Source organism: Aythya fuligula, chromosome 18 (assembly GCF_009819795.1).
Source record: "Aythya fuligula isolate bAytFul2 chromosome 18, bAytFul2.pri, whole genome shotgun sequence".
In the NCBI taxonomy this organism is placed as follows: Eukaryota; Metazoa; Chordata; class Aves; order Anseriformes; family Anatidae; genus Aythya; species Aythya fuligula.
Genome location: NC_045576.1, coordinates 1,991,324 through 2,014,506, shown reverse-complemented (window position 1 = coordinate 2,014,506; position 23,183 = coordinate 1,991,324). Strand labels below are relative to the sequence as shown.

At 44.9% G+C, this 23,183-nt stretch overlaps 1 protein-coding gene across 5 annotated transcripts in view; it reads left to right on the top strand.

Moving 5' to 3' along the window:
• The window catches only part of MYH10 (myosin heavy chain 10), a 103,816-nt gene that overhangs the window by 9,017 nt on the left and 71,616 nt on the right, over positions 1 to 23,183 (top strand). For all 5 annotated transcript variants that reach the window (XM_032199838.1, XM_032199835.1, XM_032199837.1 and 2 more), the window contains exon 3: positions 6,539 to 6,695. In XM_032199838.1, coding sequence (XP_032055729.1) covers positions 6,539 to 6,695 — 157 coding nt within the window. The remainder of the gene's footprint in view (positions 1 to 6,538; positions 6,696 to 23,183) is intronic.

The following is a 23,183-nucleotide window of genomic DNA, read 5'->3' as shown; positions in this document are numbered from 1 at the left end:
CTTGAGGAGCAGTCTGTAACTGGTTTCTTCTCTTACGCTCCTATTCCTGTGAGGCCAGAGCATAACCTAGAACAATCTGTGTTGTTATATAAGCTTCTAATTGCTTTAATTTTTGTGCTGGTCCAGCTGGGAGTGCTTCACATTACCACATATTGCAGACTGGTAGTAACAGAGCCTGCAAGAATCTGGGTTTGTAACTGGCTTCAGCTTCTCCTCAACACAAACCAGTTGCTGGCTCTGGTACCTCATAGGCTCTGGTACCTCATATAATGCAGCAGAAACACCAGGGTTCAAATTCTAAGTGCTACTTATACTTCAGACCTTGTTTTTAGGTTAATTCTGACTTTTGGAACATGATCAAGTTGAAAGAGTTCAGTGTAGCTTTCCCTTTGCTAGAAAAATCTAAGGGATTTCTAGGGGATACGTTCATATTCCTTTTTGCCCCTGGGCAAGAAGAGGTACAAAGAAGTGCATGTTCTTGTCAGATATTCTCTGCTTCTATTAAAAATGGTGGCTTAGCAGCCTGAAAGGGTGCAACAATTTGGTTCCTGGTCTCCTGTTTAAGCGCCCAGCTGAAGGAGCACGCGGTGCTGAGGACACCCCGTCAGGCCACGGGTCTGCATCAGCACACCCGGGTAGCCCGTGCCAAACTTCTGCGGGGCAGTCGGGCTCCAGAAGGCCGTACAGAAGCCTTGTGAAGGGATATTAATACCCCTCTGGCCCGGGTGCAGCCCGGGATCATGTTTGCCCTCGTAGTGGTGGTGTGGCTGAAGCAGCCGCGGTCACACAACGTCAGCCTCAGGGAGGGGGAGCTGCCTGAGCGGGAGCACAGCCCGCACTGCTGCCTTAAACCTTGTTCTGTCTTTGAACAAATCACCTGGAGCCTGTAAACGTGACAGCACAGCACTGAATGCCCTGGCTGCAGGGCTAGCTGTAGGGAACAGCTGTAGAGAAGTCTCCTCTGCAGTTTGGGCTGCGCTTCTGCTTTAATGGCTTGTGTACGGGCTGTGCTCCGTCCCTTTCTCATCCCCTGAAGCACGGGACTTGCAGTTCAGCTGCCCTCAGTAGCAGCCTGTGGCTGTTGCTCCCCATCTAGCCCCAGCCTTTGTCACAGCGGAGGCTCCCCCTGCCCTCAGCACCCCCTCACCCCTGCTGGCATCCCTGACCCTACTCGTTGGGTGCCCACAGGGCTGGTTTATTTTTAGCCATATGGGCCTGTTTGTACGGAGATGGCTGGGGTAGTTCTGGGGTTCCAGGTTGCTGACAGTGCTGGGGAGCACAGCCTTGGGGTGGTGATGGGGCTGTGGGGCTGGGACAACCATGCGGCCTCCCCAGCCCTGTGGGGAGGAGCGCGGGATCTGTCTGAGCTGCTGTGCATGGTGGAGGTGTTCTTCCCCGGGCTGCAGCCTTTGGCTTTCCTCCCCCGTGAGGCTGAAGAGCTGCCTCCCCTTCTGTGCAGCTTGAATTCAGGCTGGAGAGCTGTATCATTGGGGTGGGGGGCGGTACGTGAGAAAACTGCCAGGTTTGGAGGGTTTAGTAGGGCTTGGAGTGTAACAGGCACCTCCGTAACCTTAGGAGGGGTGACTGGGCAAGAATGATGTTATGGCAGTGCGACTTCCCAGTCTGGAGAATGGGCTGTACAGCCTGTGCATGGGGTGCAGTTCTTTTCTAGGTAAGAAACTGGAGGTTCACAGGTCCATACTGCAGTTAACTAACCGTAGGAGATGCCTAGATGCTTATTTCACCTTGGTTATGTATGTAGCCATAGAGTAACTCTGGCGTTTCCTGTATTTGAAGAACTGCAGGTAAATGTTGAGCCTCAGCTGAATTGATTCTTACAAATCAAAAAAATGACCCGCATCTTGCTGATGCGCTCTGAAATGACTCTTCAAAGAGGCTTTTTGATGTTGCAGCAGAAGCTGCCACCTGAACAGTTGCAATAGCGTCCTCCTTGGTGCAAGAACTGCGGCCCACACGAGTGCATCTCCTCCTAGGGCTGCTTGCTGCTAGCAGCGTGCTGTCGTTTTCAAACAGGCCTCTGCAAGGAAGCTGAACTCCGCGGTCTGGGATAGCTTACCAAGATCTAAATTACTAAATGATATACTACTGGATAAAAGCTTGTAAGCATCTGGAAATATTCAAATGCCACAATTAGTGTCCTGAAGGAGAGTTTGTATAACAAAGCTCTGTCAGAGCACTGCTTCACTATTTGTCTCTGGAGCCTTGCCTGGAGCGCGCGCATTCCAACGTGCCGAGCTGCTGCTGGTTGCTGTTTGCATCCTGTCCCTCTGCAAAGCAGAAGTGCCTTTCAAACTGTTAGCTTGGTTGCAGCTGATTGCCTGATCCTGAGCCGAAGAAGGATCAGCACACAGACCTATCCCATCTGCTGAAACCTCCCATCTGGTTCTTTGTCCAGACTGGCTGCTCTTCACTGCTTGATTCTCGCTGCAGCTCAGGTTCCTGGCGGTCCAGGCAGAGTCCAGGTACTGCGGGGCAGGGAGGAGGCTCAGGGCATCGCTGCCCCACCTGTGTGTTAGAGCTTTGGGCACCTGTAAGCAGCTGCCTGGTGGAATTCAGTAAGCAGGGTGTTTTTTCAGTGGCTGATCACTGAGAACCTTTTCAAGGTGTGTTAACCAATCTCAACTTTCTCATGCCTTCAGCTTGCATGTGGGAAGCCCATACCTTTTCTTTTTGTGTTTTCAGACTTACTGCCTTATAATAATGCCCTGTGAAACTTGCAGTTACAAAATAGCTGTATAAAATACTTGGTGTCATTTGTCTCCCTCCCAGTGAAATTTGACTCAATAAAAGCAACGCCCTCCCTTCTCCCACTGTGCTTCTATTGCCTAGCAAACCAAGAAAGCTGTGTTGCCTTTTGGAATAGGTGACAGGAAATTTGGGACCCTTGTGCGAGATCTTGGTTCCATCTTTCCTTGAATGAATGAAGACTTGATAGTATAGTGATGTTTTGACAAAAGTGTGACTCTAGATTCTGCAGGGAAGTGGCTGGAGAGCAAACCAAGTGACAAATATGCAGGAAATCAGGATGCTGGAGTTAAAGGTGCTGCGTGTGAAAGAGCTCTGTCATGGTAAAGACTTCAGCGGTCAGTGGTAAAAGCCTGTTCTCTGGGCCTCAAATAAATGAACCTCAGAATTGATGAAACTCGCAAGTGGTTCATTTGCTTATTGCCATCGCTCCAGGTTCACTGATCCATCCAGTTTCTGCACCGGGACATAGTCTAGAAAGGCTGCTGGGTTAGGTATCGTTGACAGAGCTCTGAAGGGTAGTTGAGCTTGCTTTTATAAACCACGTTCCGTATGTACGTGAACAATGGTAACGCTCCTTGCGATGGAGAAACTTGTTTCTCCATCCAGAAGCTAAAGCAAGCTGGGAGAGGAGCCATCAGGTGGGTGTTCCTTCCCTAGTACTTCTTTCAAACACTCTTAACATTTTTGTTCTTTTTTTTTGTTTTTTTTACAAGGTCACTTTGTTCACATCTGGGGCAGGGCAGTGATACTGGAAAACTTCCTTATGAATATAAAAGGACCAAAGCAACTAATCTTGCTTCAGATGACTTTGGAGAGAACAGAGGTGTGACTCTGGGAGCCCTGGTGGCGCAGCGAGTGCGGATCCCACAGCCTAACCATCAGTTACTGCCCAAGGGCCGGCAGCCTCGGTAGGATGTAGCCTGCCGGGGTAAACTGCCAGCCTGTGATGCTGCCTGGGGAAAAAGAGTAGGGCTCAGGAGTGCTGCTGGGTGAAAGGGTCTGGAGTCCTCCTGGAGGAGGGAGGGCCCCTGGCTCACGTGAATTCATGCTGCTGTGGTGGCCAGAGGATGTGCTGGGACAGAACTGGGAGCTGGCTCTGGCTGGATGAATTCTTGCTCATGAGCAGGCCTCGTCTGGAGGCAGCAGGAAGCGAGCCTCTGTCATCAGGCAAGGCTGTAGTGGAGAAGCAGGGCATAGCTGGAGCTGGTGATCGCTGGGTGGCTTGATGAATGCGTGCCTTTTCTAGCTATCCTTATTTGAAGGCTAGAATGAAAATCAGGTTTGTGATTTTTTGATGTCTTCAAGCCACTGGTGCTGCTTGTGGCTGAATGTGGGTGACCTCCTCTGAGCCCAGCAGGGAGGATGGCTGCTGGCAACAGGCTCCGTATCGATCAGTTCCCAACTCAGCTGTACCAGGCTATTGAAACAGCCGTGCTGCCTTCCTCCGCCCTTATGATATCACCAGTAGCCACGAATGAGACTGGTCGGGAAGCTCGTTCCGTTACTGACCAATCCATTCTTGACACTTGCTCTCCATAAAGAGAAAGTGCCAGCTCCGTGAGTTACTACAAGAGCACCGGGGCTGGCAGAAGGGGCGGCTGTAGGATTGTGTACTTGGGAGGGAGGCCAGGGAGGAACTGCCCTCCCCAGCAGGCCCACGCTTACCTTGAGTTAATGACTGATAAGTTGTTCTTTGTGCTTGGGTCAGTTGAACTGATAACATCTGTTCCCTTTCTCTTGAGAAATAAATGTTATTACCAAAGATGTCTGGCTGGGTAAGGTGCTGCAGTGCTTATCGTCCAGCAGATCTGACCAAAGCAGAGAGATTCCTTTCCAGTACGGGCATTTGACGTAAGATCAAATTCTTTTTCTTTATTGATAGCTCCTGACTCAACTCAGATCACCTGCTGTCTCTCTTTCCAGGATCCCTTTATGTGCAGAATGAACAGGTTCCTTTTCTTCCAGATAAAATCAAATACATACATTATAAAAATAAATTGGGAATTTAAAATTCTTTGTTCATACAAATGTACCAGAAAGAAAAAATCACAAATCAACAAATGTAGGAAGAATCTTGAGTTACTGCTCCGTGCTGTGTAGGCCCCCAGCAGCTGGTAATGCTGCCTGGCTGTCTCTGTTCCTCCCTCCTCTGAGACTGCAAGGCAGGAGAAAGTCTTTGTGGCCCCCAGAAGGATGCTCACTGCTTCTGTCAAAAGAAAGCTGCTCTCTTGCTAACATTCCTCCAGTAGTAAAGGTGTGAATGGTATTAATGGCTAAAGTAACACTGCCAAAACTTGCTTGATTTTTCCTTTCATTTAAAAGAAGAAAAAAACAACCAAACAAAAACAAAACAAAACAATGGATTTAGAAGAGATGGGAGCCACTAGTGCTTTGGGTGCCTTGGCACTTTTGGGTGCTCAGGGTGACACCATGACTGAATTATTTGTTGGTATAGCTCAAGGCTGTCTTGCTGTGACCTTACCTTTGACACTTAGTAAAGCCCACACAGCTGGACCAGATTCAGCTGGAACTCCTAGTTGACAAAATGAGTGGTTTGCTGTATGTTTTTCTTCCATCCCTATATAATAAGTATCAGCAGCTTTATAGGTATATGTGTGTACATATCACATACACGATAACTTCTGTAGAGCAGCGATTGAACCGTTCTCCAGTTATCTTTGATACTTAATTCTTACAGAAATGTGGTGCTTTATGTATCGCTTGCAACGTGTGCTGAATTTTATAAAAATTGATTTTTTTGGTGTAAACAGAAATCCCTCGATAAGAGGACATTACTCTTTGAATTCAAAACTTGTTCTTTAATCTCTTGATGATAGAGCACTCCTGATAGTGTTAAAGTTGATACTGACCAGAAAGCAGGTTATGAAACGCTGCCCGCAGTGCCAGCTGCCAGGCTATCCATCACCTGGGAGAGGGAGGTGATGCCTCCAGGAGGAGGTTGCTTTGGGATTGAGAGAGACCGAGCAGAAACGAGATGCAATAATAACAGGAAAAAAGTAGGACAGCAGAAATAATTGGCTTTTTCCTTATCTAAGTTATTTACTAGAATAATTACTACTTAGTGCAAATAAGGGTTTGCTACTTGCAGAAGGTCTCTGTTCTCTGTTCTTATCCACCACTGGCAGTGCCAGCTGAAATGTTTATGAAGAATATGTCGTCTTTCTACTTCTTGAAGTCTGGTCTTCCACACGTTATATTTCAATGTAATATGTATTTCTTTAACATTGTGAAAAATTTTAAGATATTTAGTAGTTGACTTTTTTTTCCCCCTCCATACAGTGTGATGCAGAGAATGTCTGGCCCCTGTTGTAAGCTCCTTATCTTTGTTTAATTTAAAAATTCATACAAGAAGATCATTGGAAAAATCGAGAATATTGATTCCTCCAAATATGAAAACTGTGAACAGGCATTTTACTGAAAGAGCTGAACATCAAAAGATGTTCATACTTCTGGAACTTTGCAGGTGGAAGGGAGACTTAAATATCAGTAGGAAAGAGATCATATGCTCTACTTTATAATTATCCATGTTTATAATCTATAAATTACTCTTTATGCAGGTAAAGAGCCTTTTAAGGGACCTAGAAACCAATAACTTGAATATAGCTTGTACTTAAAGTTGGTTAACAACATGGACCTTAATTATGTTGTAAGATAAATGTTATAACCTGTGAAAAAGTGTCTTGCTCTTTACGGTTTTATTTCAGTACTGTATTTACTAACAAAGCCCCTTTTTTTTCTTTTTTTTAAGACCTATTCAGGGCTGTTCTGCGTAGTTATAAATCCTTACAAGAACCTTCCGATTTATTCAGAAAACATCATCGAGATGTACAGGGGGAAGAAGCGCCATGAAATGCCACCGCACATTTATGCGATATCAGAATCTGCATACAGATGCATGCTGCAAGGTAAGACTGGACGATGTTAATTCGTTGATTGCTCTGAACTCCTTAATGTACCTAAAATTCCTGAACTTTGTTTGCCAGCTGTGTATTAGCTTCTAACACAATCAGAATTTCTTGTAGTATTCTAAGGAAAAGAAAATGCTTTCTACCTAGAACCTTAACCTTTCAGAATAGGAATAACTTGGAGCCTGACCCCTGTTGGCATGCTCCTCTGGCTTCCTGAGGCACAGAAGCAAACTGATGCTAATAGGAAGTGTACTGTGCCAGCTGGGGGCACTGGAAGTTGTAAGAGAAATTCTTTCTCCTACAAGGAAAAGAGATAAGATTGATGTCAAGAGCTGTTAGTGCGCTCTCTTTGAAGTTTGAATGAAGTAAGAATGGAAAAGTGTGACTGGAAAAGGGAAAGCTAAAGTCTTAACATCTTGTTTCTATACTCCTGGAAAAATGTTGACATTTTGGCCCCTGACAGAACTAATCCAAAGTGACAATGAAACGGTGTGTTTTGAGTTCAAAGAAAGGTCAGTCAAATGCCTAATCCTGAAGATTTTTTTCTCCAAGTGGTATGGGTTTCATCCATAGTATAACAGTGTAACATTACGATGGGCACACACTTTGGGTGGAAACTGAGAATTCTGACGCTTATGTGAATGTGTTGAAACAAAAACACGCTGGCCTTGTGCAGTTGCTCTTCTGATACAGTGTATGGTGGAAACACAGCTGACACCGTCCTGTATCAGTTCATAGTTGGCTCTAGGGGTGGCTGTCTGTGCTTGGGATATTGAGCTGAAGACATCTGCATGCAGAATCTAGAAAAAACGTGTGTAATGAAGATGCAGGCCTGAAAAATCTGCTGTGTTGTGCTGTAGGCCCGTTACAGGCATCCTGGGAGTGGGTTAAAAGCTATTTTATTCAGACAAACTAAGAAACTGCTTCTGCTACCAGGTTAACAAACCATTAATATGTAACAGATTTTAGACAGATATTTCCTGTCTTTAAATAAATCGTATTAAGCCTTTGTTTCTTAGTTGTGCCCCTGTTTGTAGGGCTGCTTAATAAGAAACTGTCAGTTGTGTTTTTGCTGGGTGCTGAGCCCTTTTTTCATCCTAGGAACATCTCTGCCATCACCACTGAGAGGGGAGATGAGGGGGCACAGGCAAGCCACAGAAGAGCAGCAAACTGGGGTGGCCCAGATTGTCATGCTTCTTAACGAATATTTTGGGCTGGGTTTTACATTATGCTGTGGGAGAAAAATGACGGCCTCTTGACCAGAACAGCCCAACAGCTCAGGTCAGAGGATCCCTGGAAGTACACATTTGTGACAGAACAGAACAAACTTTAAAGGTCATCTTAATGAGTTCATCCATTCCTCAAAACTCGGTTTGTGGATAAGGGCTTCCCAACCCAGAAGCACAGTGTCTTTTGAAATTAACTTATGCTGTACTAGATCAGTACTGACTTATATCTCTGGAGATCTTGCCATGTGATGTCTGGAGATCTTGCTATGTGTACAAATTCTACAGGTTTTGGAAGGTGAAGCAAAACTTCTTTTGCATAACTTGGGTTACAATCTTGTTTTCTTTCCACACTGATACAAAGGATTTTATATTTTGTATCGGCTCTATTCACATCTTTCTACACTTGCTTTCTTATTGATTTTGGTAGTGTGAATTGTTTTCAATAGGAAAAAATGAGAATGTAGATTGGAATAAAAATAGCTGGAAACAATGCAACAGAAGCGTTTTATTATAGAATAATTTCTTCAAGGTTAACTAAATCTGTGTTTCTGGTGTCCTTCACCTGTTCGGAGCTGTTCCCTGTTTATTTTAGAAAGCGGTTGAGATCAGCCAGGGAACTTTCCATTGATGGCTTGCCTTCGCAGCTGCTTTGCTAAGGATAAGTAAAAGCTCTGGAATAGACGTTAGCAATTCTACATTTGGCAAACGTTTTACTTAGCAAACTGTTCTTGCCTGATTGGGTTAGTTTGGAAGAAGAGACCTCCAGAGGAGGGGAAAAAGAATGCTTCTGTTTTTTTTTCTAACGGACTTGGTGAAACTGTTTACAGACATTGCTTTACTTTGGAGGAAGGTGGGGTGCAGAGTTCTTCTGGACGTGTTTGCCTGAAGTATGAGACACATTGCTGATTATATTGGTGATTTCTCTGGCTTCCTGTATTCTTGTGAAGCAGTGATGAGTGATGATGATGAGACTACCTTGTGAATATTTAAAGTGGGATAAGTGGGAAGAGAGGTGTGGCACTACCATGCTCACTACTGGTCCTTCATTGCTTGCAGAGACTCTTGATGGGAGCTGGTGCAGAGGAACAAAGCAGCACTTGAGGGAACAGAATTTAAGGCTTCAGATAATGGAAAAATTACACTTGCAATTATAACAGCGGAGGTTATTTGGAGCATCAAATAATACTTGTCTTAACAGTAGGAGGTTATTACAATATTCAACTTAATTTCTGTTTATCAGTTGCAGCACAAGGTCAAGTACTCAATGTACCAATAATTTGGTAGGGAGAGCTGGATTTTCCCTGCCAGCCAAGGATTTAACACAATGCAGTGTCCTTCATCTTCCAACTTTTTCTTATCTTTTGCTAGACTCTCCTAAATAAATGAAACAGAAAACTTGTGTAGGAAAATTTTGGCTAGTAGAAATAAGTATCTAACCAAGAACTAGCTGTTTTAATCTTGATGCTTCAGATTAAGTCATCAACAGTCTCTACTAACAAAGCTTTACTTGAAGCATAATCCTTGACAAAGATGCTTTTTCTGGGAACTTACTAACATGTGCTTATGGAACTTTCTCTACAGTTCACATCCATGTTAGTACACATAATTGCTTTGGGAGATGGGATAGTAGAGGGAGAGCAGGTTGGAGGTAGAGTTCTTATTCCAGTTAGATTGCAAATCATTATTTTGCTATTAAAGCATATTTTAGTTTCTTTTGATATGGGCGACTACTGTGTTTCCAGTATTTGACTTCTAGAACTTAATTAGTAGGATTCAGAACTGAGATTGAAACCATAGGAATGCAATTTCTTTATATAATATGACCATACCCTTACAGAAATACCTTAACCATTAATTTGGTTGTTGGCTGCATTTTCCTGGCCTGCTCAGTGGTATTTTGTTCAGTATAATCATGTTTACTTTCCTTGTATTCATAACTACTAATTCTGTAGGTATTTGAGATGTGTTTACACTGATTACCAGGATACCTGGACCTGAGCTCTGTGTCTAAACACCCTGACTTCTTAAAAGGCAGTTTTTCTGTGCTGGTAGTCAAGGGCAGAAAGTAAGCTTGCTCATGCTGGGGCAATTAAGGCTTTCATGCCTTTAATTCAGAGCCCAGATGATTAGAGATGAACTTCAAGTTTCTGCTAATCTGAACCTTTGTATGTTTAAGACAATATTAGGGCTTACCCTAAAGCAGAAATCTTTATTTTGTTTATGAAAACAAAAAGGCTGTTGGTCAGCAGAAACAGAACTGGTGCATCTGAATAGTTACTCATCATAAATGGTGCTGGGAATGCTCCATTTTGTTAAACTAGTGATACAAAGCTCGCCTGAAAGGGCTGTATGGGAGCACTGCTGGCTGCCAGTCATCAAACTGCTGCTCTGTTCTTGTCCCCTGGAAGAATTTCCTGCCGAGGACCTTCAGCACTGCAGGCATCCCAGGTCAGCTCTCATCTTGCCCTTCAGTGAGGAGGAGAATGGGCTGGAATCTGTTCTGGTATTTGTTAAGCAGGGAGGACAAAGGGTGGGGAGGGGAAAGAGCCAGAGAAACAGAATGTATTGAGGAAGCCCAGTTTCTCATTTCTGAGAGCAAATAGTGTTCTGCGGGGAGATGTATCACATTAGTGTTAGCTGTCACAAGAAGGAATGGGGTAGAAAATTGTTTTTAATGGCTGTGTTGCAGATGGACAGCTCAGCGGTGGTGCAGCCGTGATGCGCGAAGGATTTGAGACAAACTTTGCAAAGCAAACCTCCAGGGACTCCTTCATCTCCGAAGCACTGACTGCTCTGCAAGCGAGCCTTGCAGTAAAGATCGAGTGTGAACAGTCTGTTAGTACCAAGCAAGACTTCGGGTGCATTCAGATGATGACAGTCAGGATTTCCCTGCTGGAAAGGGCTCATTACCTGCTGTCCTGACCTCAGAAGGCAACACGCAATGTAGCTTTACATACTGGGTTTCCCCTCTCTCTCCCCTAGTAATTATTTTTCAAAGTAGTGTGGTAGTAGGCTAAGTGTTACGCAGGTGGTTTAGTGGATTTCTCCCATGCTTTCTCTTCATTTTCCTAATGTTATGTTGGAGCAGTGAGCGCACATAACCCAGGGGCTTCTAGGCACACTGAATTGTTTAGCCCTAGACAGAAATCCTGTGCGTTTATGCATAGGGTTGGAGTAGGCATGTTTCACAAAAGAATCCCAGACAGCTTCTCAAAGCTGCTGGATAGTTGACATGGTCATAAGGAACTGGTGTCCTAATCCCTGTGACAACATTGACCTTAATTCTGTTTGGTAATACAATTTGCAAGACTTGCTGATGTTCTTCTGTACTGCTGAAAATGACAGGCAATGAGAAGCAAACATTTTGACAGGGACTAGGATTTTCACTAAAAATCTGATTTAGTATGGCTGAGCGTTCCCTTAGGACTGCCTTTTTCTGACTGACAATGGAGGCTTGACCCGATCGTGTGAAAGCAGCACTAACCTAAGTGGTAAAAGCACTAGAGAAAACTTGGCTTTCTCTTCTCCCCCTGTGCTTCTAGAGGAAGTATGGCAGTGTTTTATTAGGCCTCTTTATTCATTGACTCTTAAAAATGCTTTGGAGGAAATACTAAGGGAAGTTTGTTTGCTTTCGGTTGCCAAAGACCAGCTTGCCTACTGATATTACTCTTGTATAATTATACTTAGTCTCTCCTTTTTATCCTGTTTCCCCGAGGACGTCTTGATGAGCACTAAATTAGCGCTGATATTTTAGGACTGCCTTTAATCCTGTTCCAGGGAAGGTTTATCGGAAACTGCGTAATACGTGAAGTGAACACTTGGTGTTGGACAAGCTGGCGCTGCCTGCAGGTGCAGTGTTCCTCTCCGTAAAACACCAGATTGACTTACATTTTTAAGTAATCTTGACTGAAGTCCTTCCTTTGGGGAACTGTTTTTTTTTTTTTTTTTTTTTTTTTTTTTTAAACAGAAGAAAATAATGTAAACTAAAGGGTGGCAACCCTTTTCTGTAAAGGACTACTAAATATTCAAATGGCAGGGGAAAAGATTGCTATGAGATTAAGGAGCCTGGGAGCCATGACTAGCATTCTCATGTGAAGAGCACATAAAACCTGTTATATGTGCAATTAATATTCTTGGTATTTTCATAATAAATATTCTGACTTCTCAAAAGATTCCCCGAAGCTTTTTAACTACTCGCAAGGTGCAGGGTGGCAGTTTCAGCAGAACCATCTGCTTGGTAAGTGCAATGGGAAGGATTTGCAGGTCTCTTCATTGTTACGCTGATTTGTGTTTTCATTTTGTCTAATCAGGCTGGAACGGAATATGAATGCTTAGGTGACAATAACACAAAAATCAGGATTGCTTTGTATGCCAAATGGGATGTGATGCGCAATGGTTTTAATGGCTGGAAGGAGGGAAGGAGAATCTTAAAGGAAGAAATCAAGTAGAATAACTGAAATCCATCATGCTGAAACAGTCTTCCGCCTCATTATTTCTGAGGTTGAAGCAAAACGAGAAATGCTTGTCAGCCAGACTCATTGAGCAGTGCTTCATCTTTCTCTCCACTCTTCTGTTCCTTGGTGCCTGTCTACTTCAGTGACTCTGAGGTTATTTTGATAGCTTCATGCCTTATTAGACCATCTCTGACTGATAGCAATAGCAATCATTTATTGAACAAACTCAGCTAAGCTTATTTTCTAGGATGAGACTGTATCACCACAGTCTTGGCTTTTTTCAATGTTATTTCTGTTTGAGAAGCTTTCAGTAGGGCAGCACTTCGGACAGCAGTTCCTAACCTTTCTTTGTGTCAGAATGTGTTTGGAGCCCTGCTCTAATTGTTGTTCAACTTCAGGGTTACAAACTTAATTAGGCATAATGGTATTTACAATAAACTACTCTTTTCTTAACCCTCAGTTGCTTAGAAGCATTACTTGGAGTGGTTAACTTAATTTGCGTGTGCGCAACTTCAAGAAGTAACTTTTGCATACTTAAAAATGAGACAGGAGTGACAAAGGTTACGTGAGCGTTCTCAGTTCCTTCAATTCTTAGTTTCTTCAGTGCCTGGTGGCTTCCCCTGCTTTGGAGAAAGCAGCACGTTAGCCAGTTCCATGATCCTTTTAGTCCATCATCTGACCAAATGATAACTTGATGATGTACTGTGTAAGCTGACCTCATAACTGATTTGTGACTCTGATAGCCTACAGACAGGAATTCAAGACCAAGTGCATTTAACTTTTGAAATCATTCATGAGATGAATGATTAACCCTGGCTGCACGTACAGACTGGGCGATGAGATGCTGGAGAGCAGCCTAGAAGAGAGGGATCTGGGGGTCGTGGTAGACAGCAAGTTGAATATGAGCCAGCAGTGTGCCCTGGCAGCCAGGAGGGCCAACCGTGTCCTGGGGTGCATCAAGCACGGCATCGCTGGTAGGTCAAGGGAGGTGATTGTCCCGCTCTACTCTGCGCTGGTGCGGCCTCACCTCGAGTACTGTGTGCAGTTCTGGGCACCACAGTATAAAAAGGACATGAAACTGTTGGAAAGTGTCCAGAGGAGGGCTACGAAGATGGTGAAAGGCCTGGAGGGGAAGACGTACGAAGAACGGCTGAGGTCACTGGGCCTGTTCAGCCTGGAGAAGAGGAGGCTGAGGGGAGACCTCATCACAGTCTACAACTTCCTCGTAAGGGGGTGTCGAGAGGCAGGAGACCTTTTCTCCATTAACACCAGTGACAGAACCCGTGGGAATGGGGTTAAGCTGAGGCAGGGGAAATTTAGGCTTGACATCAGGAGGGGGTTCTTCACAGAGAGGGTGGTTGCACACTGGAACAGGCTCCCCAGGGAAGTGGTCACTGCACCGAGCCTGTCTGAATTTAAGAAGAGATTGGACTGTGCACTTAGTCACATGGTCTGAACTTTTGGGTAGACCTGTGTGGTGTCAAGAGTTGGACTTGATGATCCTTAAGGGTCCCTTCCAACTCAGGATATTCTATGATTCTATGAATCATTTCGTGCCGTTACTCAACCAGCACCTTCTGTTAGAACCCTGTTCCACAGTTCTCCTTCAGTTTAAACTCCACTTATTTCTAGGTAGTTGTGAAATTAAAAAATTCCTTTCTGCTTGTCTATTTGGTTTTATCCTTTAGATGCCATACTTGCTCCTTGTGCAAAACTCATAACTGTGTTCTGATCTTGAGAGCGCGTTGCGGTGTCACAGCGCTGCTAGGCGATGCGTGGCTCCACACAGTCGCTGGTTTTTGTCACTCACATCTGTGTTCCCCTGGAGTGTTGAACTAAGAGTTGAGCTCCGCTGTAACTGCTGCCAATATCAACTGCAGGAGCTCCTTTTTCCTCTGCCCTCCTGCTACTACATTTCTTTGCTGTGTTCTGGTGAGGAAACAAGTAGGAGCAAATGGAGAGAAGTGGTGAGGGGCTGGTGGTGTGCTGCTCTTCGTTGTCAGTACTCCAAGGCTCATGTCACCAACATGGTTATCAATGTGCATCTCAGTGCAAGCTTCTGGTGCTTTTCTAGCTTCGTAACCAGGAGCAGTGGTATCATCTAGGATTCTTTTGCTTGTCTGCCCTTGATGCTTTCAGGTATTTGGCTGCTTAGATACTCCTGGTAGCCTTGGTGCATTTTCTTCAGTGGCTCAGAGTTGCAAGGTGTTTTGCATGTGAATGGAAGGCTTTCAGAATGGCTTTCCAAATACTGGGGGCAATAGGATTCTTTTTATTCCAGGGCTTTTTTTTTTTTCTGGGGGTGCTGGTAAGGCCATCAGCTGACGTGTAGAAGGAAAATGCAGAGAATTTTTAGAAAAAAGAGAAATTCAGAAAAAAAGAGAAAGCAAAGCAATCCTAGCTCTGTCTTTGCTAGTAAAGAACTTGGGGAAGTTCTCAGGCTGGGAAGTTTTTCTGTTTTTTGTTTTAGGAAGATGATGTCAGAATCATCCTGAAGTTGCAGGGTTAGTAAACAGAAAAATGATGGCAGTGCACTGCAGGAACCAGGTTCTCCATGTCGGAGGTAGCGGCTGCACACAAACACGTGGCACGCAGCTGCCGTGCTACCGAAGCACCCGGACGGTAGCCACGGGTCACGGTCTCGGAGATTCCTTTTCAGATGCAGGAACCTGAAGAGCAGCACGTGTCATCTGCCAAACGTGTTGGTGGAAGCTGCTCCAAAGTATAAATCCAGCCTTTGCAGGAACATATACGTGTACAAAGGCCCAGTCTGGCTTTTCTAAGGAGACATCATGCCTCTCAAACGTGCTGACCTGTGAGTGGGTCTGCGTGGACAAGAGGTCATCTAACATCACGTTATGTAGCTTTTCAGAAGTAGCTTGCTAATGATCCTTACAACAGGCTCGTGGGTAACTGCAATGTGGGGAAAGGCCACAGTATACGTGAAGGACTGGCTAAAGACCACCCAGTCCTATTCACTCTTTTCTGCTTTCTATGGCTTGGTGGGGTCACTGCTGAAAATCCCATGGAACATCTGCTTGTGTTCGTGCTCCTTACTTACTTTTTTTTTTTTCCTCTGGAAAAAGAGAAGGGGTTCTGTGATGAACCTTGGCTTTTATTTATTTTTGGGGTAGTGAAAATAAGTGCCCAGTGTGAAGGACTGTATCTCAGAGCTTACAGTATTCAAGTGGCACATGGGTTGTACTGCGAGGTATAAGCTTACCTTAGCGATGTTACTGCTTGGAGCTGTTACTGCTTTAGTAGGAGCTCTTGGATGAACCAGAGCTGTAGCAATCTAAATTCATTGGTCAGCAATAGTTAAATCTCAGGTAGAGAATGGGATCAAACCAGGGAATGCTGTGCCCTAAACTGGAATACGTGTGCATCTTTGGTGCTTTGTGCAGCTCTGGCCTTTCCCTGTCCTGGGAGGAGAGGAAATAAGACGGGAAAACATTCAAAGAACAACTCGAGTTATCAAAATTGCATTCAGCATGGGAATGATAACTGAGGTCAGAAAAAACAAGTCTAAATCTGAAATGGCACAGGGAGAGGGAACCATGATCGTGCCTCCCACCCATCTCTTCCTATGCAAGAACAAAGGGTCATTAATTGAAATTCACAAGCGACATGTACAAAACAACAAAAGCAATCTTTAAACAGCATAGCTAAACCACGGTAGTGTGTGCCTCAAGATACAGTGGCTGCTGAAAACCTGTGCTTGTCAAAAAAGCAATTTGAAGAATTCATAAACTTAGAGCCTGAGGCTGACGGATCAGGAAGCTGCAGGAGAATGCGCTGGCTACTGGGAAAGTGTTCTGGGGAAACATCCTTACCTGCTCATTTTGGTCGTACATCCCAGCTTCCACCCACTGTTGGAGTACGACACTGATACGGTCCTGCTCTATCTGCCTAGATCAGGAGGCTCACCTGTAACCTGCAGACAGAAGGGCCTGAGGTCGGGGTGTAACAACTGCCCGCGCCTGCCTAAGGCTGGTGGCTCTGGAGCACGGTGGGTGAGCGGGTGTCCTGCTGAGCAGTGCCTGGGGGGGCAGGAGGCTGCTCGCAGCTGGCTCCAAGAGCTGGCGAGGCTGTCAGAAGCTGTATTGCAGTTCTTAGCTCTATGGCACCACATTAAACTCAGTTACTTGTTCTTGGGGTCTTTCCTTAAGTATTATTTCTCACTACACTGAAGTGTTAAACTGGCCATGAAGAGTCAACTTGTGAAATGGCATTTTCTTTCTTTAAATAGTTCTTCGTGATTGCATTCAACATCTCAAAGGAAATAGATCTAAAAGATGAGGTGGTGGTTCTATTTGCCTTTACAAAAAGCATAGGGAAGTGTTGTCTTTAGCATGGGGATGAAATCAGAGTTGTCAAAAATTATTACAGTGTTTATCAATTTTTCTTATCCTTGTTTTTTTCATTTCCCTTTCTTATTGAAGACTAATGCTGGAAGAAGGGGCATTAGGTGCTGGAACTGTGAGGAGAAAAGCTGTAGCTGAAGGGGAAATGCTGTTCCTTACCCCTCTTCATGGTCTTCATAGGGGTGTACTGGGAGACTTCTTTTCCCCTCTTCGTTGCACATCAGATTTTTAGGTGGAAGCGGTGTTAGGCTACGTAAGCAGCATTCAAAGTTATTTTGTGAACAGTTAATGAGCACTTCTGACAGGGAAATTAAAAAATACTTAGCAGCAGATACAGAAAACTGTCAGATGAATGTTAATCCTCTATTCTTCCAGAAGCAGCCGTTTGCATCAGGTCTGTGTGCTCGAGGGGGAGAGAGCGAGGGAAGGTTTTGAGACTTTGCCCCCAGTGACTACCGTAAGGAACAGGCGGTGCTCGTGTGTAGTCAGTAGTTGAGGGAGAAGTGCCTGCACACATGCATGTGAGTAAAAGCTCTTCTGGCCATAAGGAAATGAGCATCTTGGGAGTTGTTTCATCTGAAGGCAGGATTTAGATCATGAAACTTCAAGTTGTTGAGGTGAAGAAGTTTGAGAACTTGCTGATGATGTAGGTGGCAGGAGCAGGGTAAGTGTGGTGTTTGTTTTCAGCTTCTGGCTTTCTTTAAAAACTATCAAAACTTAGGCTTCAAGGAAATTTGTTTAGAACACAAGAAAGCAGCCTTAACTTGTGTCCTTTGAGGAAAGGATGCCAATATTTGGCATTAAAGACTACCCACCTACCCCTTACGATGTTAATTGGTGAGAAAAGCAACAAATCGCTGCAGGACACTCGTGGGTGGTTGCCCTCTACCCTTCTGTACCTAGAAGATACCCTTTAAGCACCGCAGTGCTGGGGCTGGCATCTCAAGCTTTTGTCTCTTGAAATTCTTTGCAGGACAGTAACCGTGGCTCGTACAAGTTGCTTAGGACAACATTTTGGAATTTGGTAGTGTTTGGTGGTTCAGAGTTACAACTTCATTGCTGGAGAATGGAGATGTGGGAGGCCTGTGCACCAGGCCTGGGACTTGGGATGGTTTCAGTGAAACCCATTCCTCAAAGGGCCAAGGACAAAAAGCCGAACTGCTGGCCACGTTGGTGTTCAAGTCGAAAAGCCTGGCCATGTCCTGTGATCACACTTGCTATTTTCCCGAACTTGTAGAGTTCAGGCAGAATGAAATAGCTTAGGAAGAGCCCACTAGAGTGTGTTGGTTCGTAGCCAGTTTTGTTAAGTGGTTTGTGCCTGCTTAATTGTTTGGGAGGGAGAGGAGCAGAAGTAAATTAGTGAGCCTAAATGATAGATATGACTGCTCGAGGACCTCCCTGAATCATTGTTTCGGTTGACAATGTAACCTTTGTCTAGACAAAATTGTACTACATGGGAAACAACGATTTAAGCAGGGTTGATGGAGATTAGAAACCACTGCTATGCTGAGTACTCTACAGTCTAAATAAACCTTTTCCAGCTTGTGGTTGCCAACTACTACTAATCTTATGTTACTTCTAAGCAGTATGCAAATATAACTGAAAAGCAAGCACTGGGATGGCCTGAGTCGGAGATTTAGGAGTTGCTCATTTCTACTGGGAAAGCTCATTGGGAGCCGCAGATCAGGCTGGGAACTGCTCATCTGTATCATCTGGGGAGCAATAAGCATAAACAAGTCCTTGCAGCTCTAGCTGGGGCAGTTTAGGAACTTGCTGCCTTACGGATCGTTAGTGCCCTTCAGCGAAGTTGCGTTAAACCCTGGTGTGAGAACCAGTCGTTGGCTTTGCCGGGGTTTCAGCGACAGGAGTTGCTCTGGCTGGCCCGACAGGCACACAACGCAGTGCTGGGAGCGCTCTCCCAGCCGAATTGTGGTGCTGCCGTGCCGCTGGTACTGGCAGGGCCTTCCCCTGGGCCGTCCCGCAGCGTGCTCAGCCCGCGGCGCTGTGCTGCATCCCTCGCCTTCCTGCAGGCTGAAGGCTGCTGTGGTTCTCTGCTCGCCTCCTGACCTGCCGCAGCTGCCCTGCTCAAACACCTGAATAAACCTGGCATTACTTTGCAGGCTGGGGAGGTTGTAAGTGTTACAAATCCATAGCTGCTTGAATGGCTTTGTTAGGGAAGAAACGTCTTGTCTCATAATTTCTCTTCACAGATGTAGCAAATCTGTTCTCATCTCTAAGCTAGGCTTACCAGGCTTCCCCTGGAGTGCTAAATAAAGCAAGGGAGAGACTGACAGTGAAGGCATAATGCTTGAGCTTCTTCAAACTTAGAAAATGATTTTTATTCTTTCTGTCTCGTCCTCACTATCTGGTGTATAATGGAGAATCAACCCACGGTTTCATTAAGTGGGCAGGACGTAGTCTGACAGCTATTTGTTTTCTCCTTTTATGCTGATTAAGCCCTGGCTAGCAAATCTGAAAACAAATGCCACGTTTTTTCTTTAGGAATTTGGGTAATTTCAAGCTAATGTTGCCAATGCCTAACACTCGACTTCTAAAATAGCCTCAATTCATAGCTTGCTTCATTCTTCCAGGATGTGATGATGCTGTGTTAGGTTGGCTGTTTGTGCAGCAGCCTGGGCTATCTGGGGTGAGGAATAATGAGTGTGGTCATGAACTCGGCTGCAGACGTGCGAGAAATTCTTGTCTGCAGCGTATGGTTTGCCATAAACAAGTTGTAGGGTAAACCATGGCTGGGTTTGACTGACCTCTACCATGCTTCATTTAATAATAATTAACTCGAGGTACTTAGCAGTCAGTCAGCAAGCAAAACCGAAGCGTGGCTGTTGTGATTTATCTCAGACCTCGCCTCCTCTAGAGTAGGGGATAGAACCATGATTCTTCATGGCATTTTTTTTGAACTTCACAAATTATAGGAACACCTATGTGGTTTCTTTATCTGTGTGCCTGTCCCCGTAGTGATGAGGTGCTTTCTCAGCCCTTCATGAAAGGTTTGGATCTATTTGGAGCATGCCTTGGCGTAAGTGTATGTAGAACACTGGAGGCCAGACAGCTCCTGGTCTGTCAAACGTGGTTTGTGGCAGTTCCCTGCGTAAGCTGCCTGGCTTGTAGGCAGAGGAAATGTAGCAGACACAGTCTCCCTGTCTTGTATCGTGTTGTGTGGGAAATTCTAGGTAAACAGCCACGGTTGGGAATTAGTAATTGATTTAAATACAACAGCGCTGTGCACTCCTGTCTTTGAAGTGGACGGCACGGGGCTGGAGGATGAGGTAGGGTGTAATTCTTTGTGGACTGGTGTCTGGGCCACTCCGGAGCTTTCCAGTGAGTTGTGTGGAAAAAGTGGGAGTGCTGATGAAACTAAACTATTAAGTATTATTATTCTAAATCTTAAAGCCACTGGATAACATCGAGGAGTGGGAGTGCATCTGAATTTGATCTTCTGGCATAAACTGCAGCATTACACATTTTAGGACAATTGAGAGAAACTTGCAGAAATTCTTAATAGTTTCAAAGCAATTTGACTTAAAAGAACCTTCAAAATATGAATAAGCCAATGGTGACAAGAAGGAAAAAAGTAAATGCAGTTTCAGGGTGATAATTTTTTCCCCTAAAGATAAGGGTGCAGGTGCCCTTGATCACTTTTAATCTCCAGCAGTTCCTTCCAGCTTGTAGAAGAATAGTGCAGCTGCCCTAGCTGCCTTTCTTGAAGATGGCTGTGATGTATCCCTGTGTCACCTGAAACCTCCTGAAGAGAGACAGTAACCTCCCAGAGATGTGGTCCAGCACCCTGAGCACTGGTGGATGCGTCCCGTCGGGTCCTTCGGGCATGTGCAGGCTCAGGTTCCTGAAGTTGGTAATGGCTGATTAAATTTAGGTGCTATAGTTGTAGTGTCAGCTTAATAGTGTTAGCAAATTACATGCTTTCTAAAACATTCACTTGCATGCTTAATGGGTTACTGTTGGCAAAATGCTGACTGTGTTCCTATAAGCTGCCTTTGTCTCTGTGGAGTTGCAGAACATACACCAAAGGACGATGACTAAGCTGTACGTAGCAAGGCTATTGCACAACTGAAGGTAGAGGTGAAATGTAGGATAAGCAGTGCTATGGCAGGAATCTCATGGGGAGCAGAAGCGTCGGGTATATTTGGTCTGCAGTAAGGTAGGTCCTCAGCAAACAAACTTGTGCCTGTCAGTCTTCCTGTTATGCTCTGGAGATGTTTGTTGCAAGTTGCTTCGTAGTGTTAAGTGTTTGGTAGTTTATGGAGTAACTAGGCAACATTTTAAAGATCAACACGAAATATACAGTCATGCTTCATCTCTGTAACCAGATCTTTTTCCATGCTTATCAGTCTAGTGGGACTTTTCTTGATTTTAAAAAAGTTATTCAAAGCTTGAAGTCCAAGAATGGCAAATTGTCAGACCACCTGTCTCCTTTATAATTTTGTGGCTTTTATTCACAGGATTGGGTCATACTCTGCAGCAAAATCTGTGCTGATGGGAAGGTCTCTTTCCTGGAGGCAGTGACCCATTTTCACAAAACTTGTCAGGAATTCAACTTTTAAATCTTTTTGAATTGACTGATATCTGAGCCTGTTAACCTACAGTAGAGGACAAATATCTGTAGAGCTTCCAAGCCCAACAACATCCACAACAAACAAAGGAATTAGCGAGGTTATCAAGCTCCTCTTGGTTTGGCTACTACACGTGAATATTAAGTGCTGTCTAAAAATAAAGCCCTCTCTTCCCCCTACACCACCACCCCTTTTGGGGAAGATAACAATTTGTCCCACTGGAATAAATCGCAGAAGTCCCTCTCCTCCCCGCCAAACAAAGCAGCAGCCTCTTTAGTTATGCCTGCTACAGAGTCGAGGCTGGCCTTTGCTCACTGCTGGGCAGGTATTTGATGCTGTGGAGAAATAAACGGGGAGGAGTGTCAGAATGGGTGATTTGGAGGAGTCTTGGTGTTGAGGGATGGCCCTCAGTGTAACCGCAGATGAGAAGGGTGCCCTCTGACCTCCTTCACCGGCAGGAACAGCAGGGAGGGGTGTGTAGTCCCCCATAGCTCTGTCTTTAACCTGTCTTGGGAAAGCAGGTTAAAACTCCTATTTGTTCTTTTTCTAACTAACCTTTTTATCTTGGCACGCTTTTTTTCCCATTTTCCTACCAAGGTGTTCTTAACCTAGATGCTCGTAAGTGGAGAGGGAGGCGCCGGTCTCTGCTCCCTGGTGACCACGACGGGACACAGGGGAGCGGCCCAGTGCTGTGCTGGGGGCTCAGGCTGGGCCTTAGGAAAAACTCATTTTCCATCAGGGTGGCCAAACACTGGGACAGGCGTCCTAGTGAGGTGCCCGATTCTCCATGCTGTCCGTGAGGGCTCTGGGGCAATTCCCTTGTTAATACCCTGAACTTCTGGTTAGCCCGAAGAGGTCAGGCAGGTGGACCAGATGATCTTTGTGGGCCCTTTCCAACTGAACCGTTCTCATCTAAATAAAGACCAGATGCAGAAGGGAAGGTGCTTATAGAAAGTGTGGGGTGATTCTGAGAAGGTGCATGTTTGTATGAAAGCTACTGCATTTTGTGGTGACAGCAAATCATACCAAAGTAAGGAGCTCCATGAAATCTGAAAGCACGTAATGCAGCTGTGGAGCTGGTTTGATAAGCCTGTCTTCTTGTTAATAGGGTAGCTCACAAACTGGGCTTTTTAGTAGGGCTTTTCTTGTTCACTATGTGGGGTAGCCCCGAATGATTTTTCATTCATTCAGAATCAGATGGAGATGGTGGATCTGGGTGGTGGCTGTATCTTGATGTAGTAAGGGATGACCAGAGCAAAGGCAGTTGTAGAGGGCGGGCATCTGTTTCCTTGCAAGCTGCTCTGTGGTAACATTTCTGTGCCTGCAGTGCTACTGCCTTTAGTTTTGCTACGAAACGTGAAGACAGATTCATCCTTTTCTGTGTGCTTATCTTCTACCAATTTATGAATGGCTGTAGTGTGACCAAAGCAGAACCAAGACAAGCTTTTAAGAAAAGCTGCTTTGTTAAAATACAGCCATTCCTTTGTAGGCGGGCTCTATAGCTTTGAGCTATGACTTTTCTGAACATCCTGCCTGAACCAATTACCCAACAAATGTATTTAATGTACATCTGGAATCTTCCCCAGAGTTAACAGGGGTTTTGTTAGGTCTGGTCTGTTATGGGGGGAAAGTTCTTCTATGGTTTGGAGGGAGGGAAGAGGAGGAGTAAAACATGCTTGTGTTCTAACAGTCGAAACTTATTTTACATATTTTCATGGTGATGTAAACACCAGGATCTATTCTTACAAGACACTCAAGCAGGAAAATGTGGCAACTTTTGCAACCAGGTTTGTTTGAGGAGCTGCCAGCTGTCCCCACAGGAGTGTACTCTGGGGAGATGTGAAGTAGG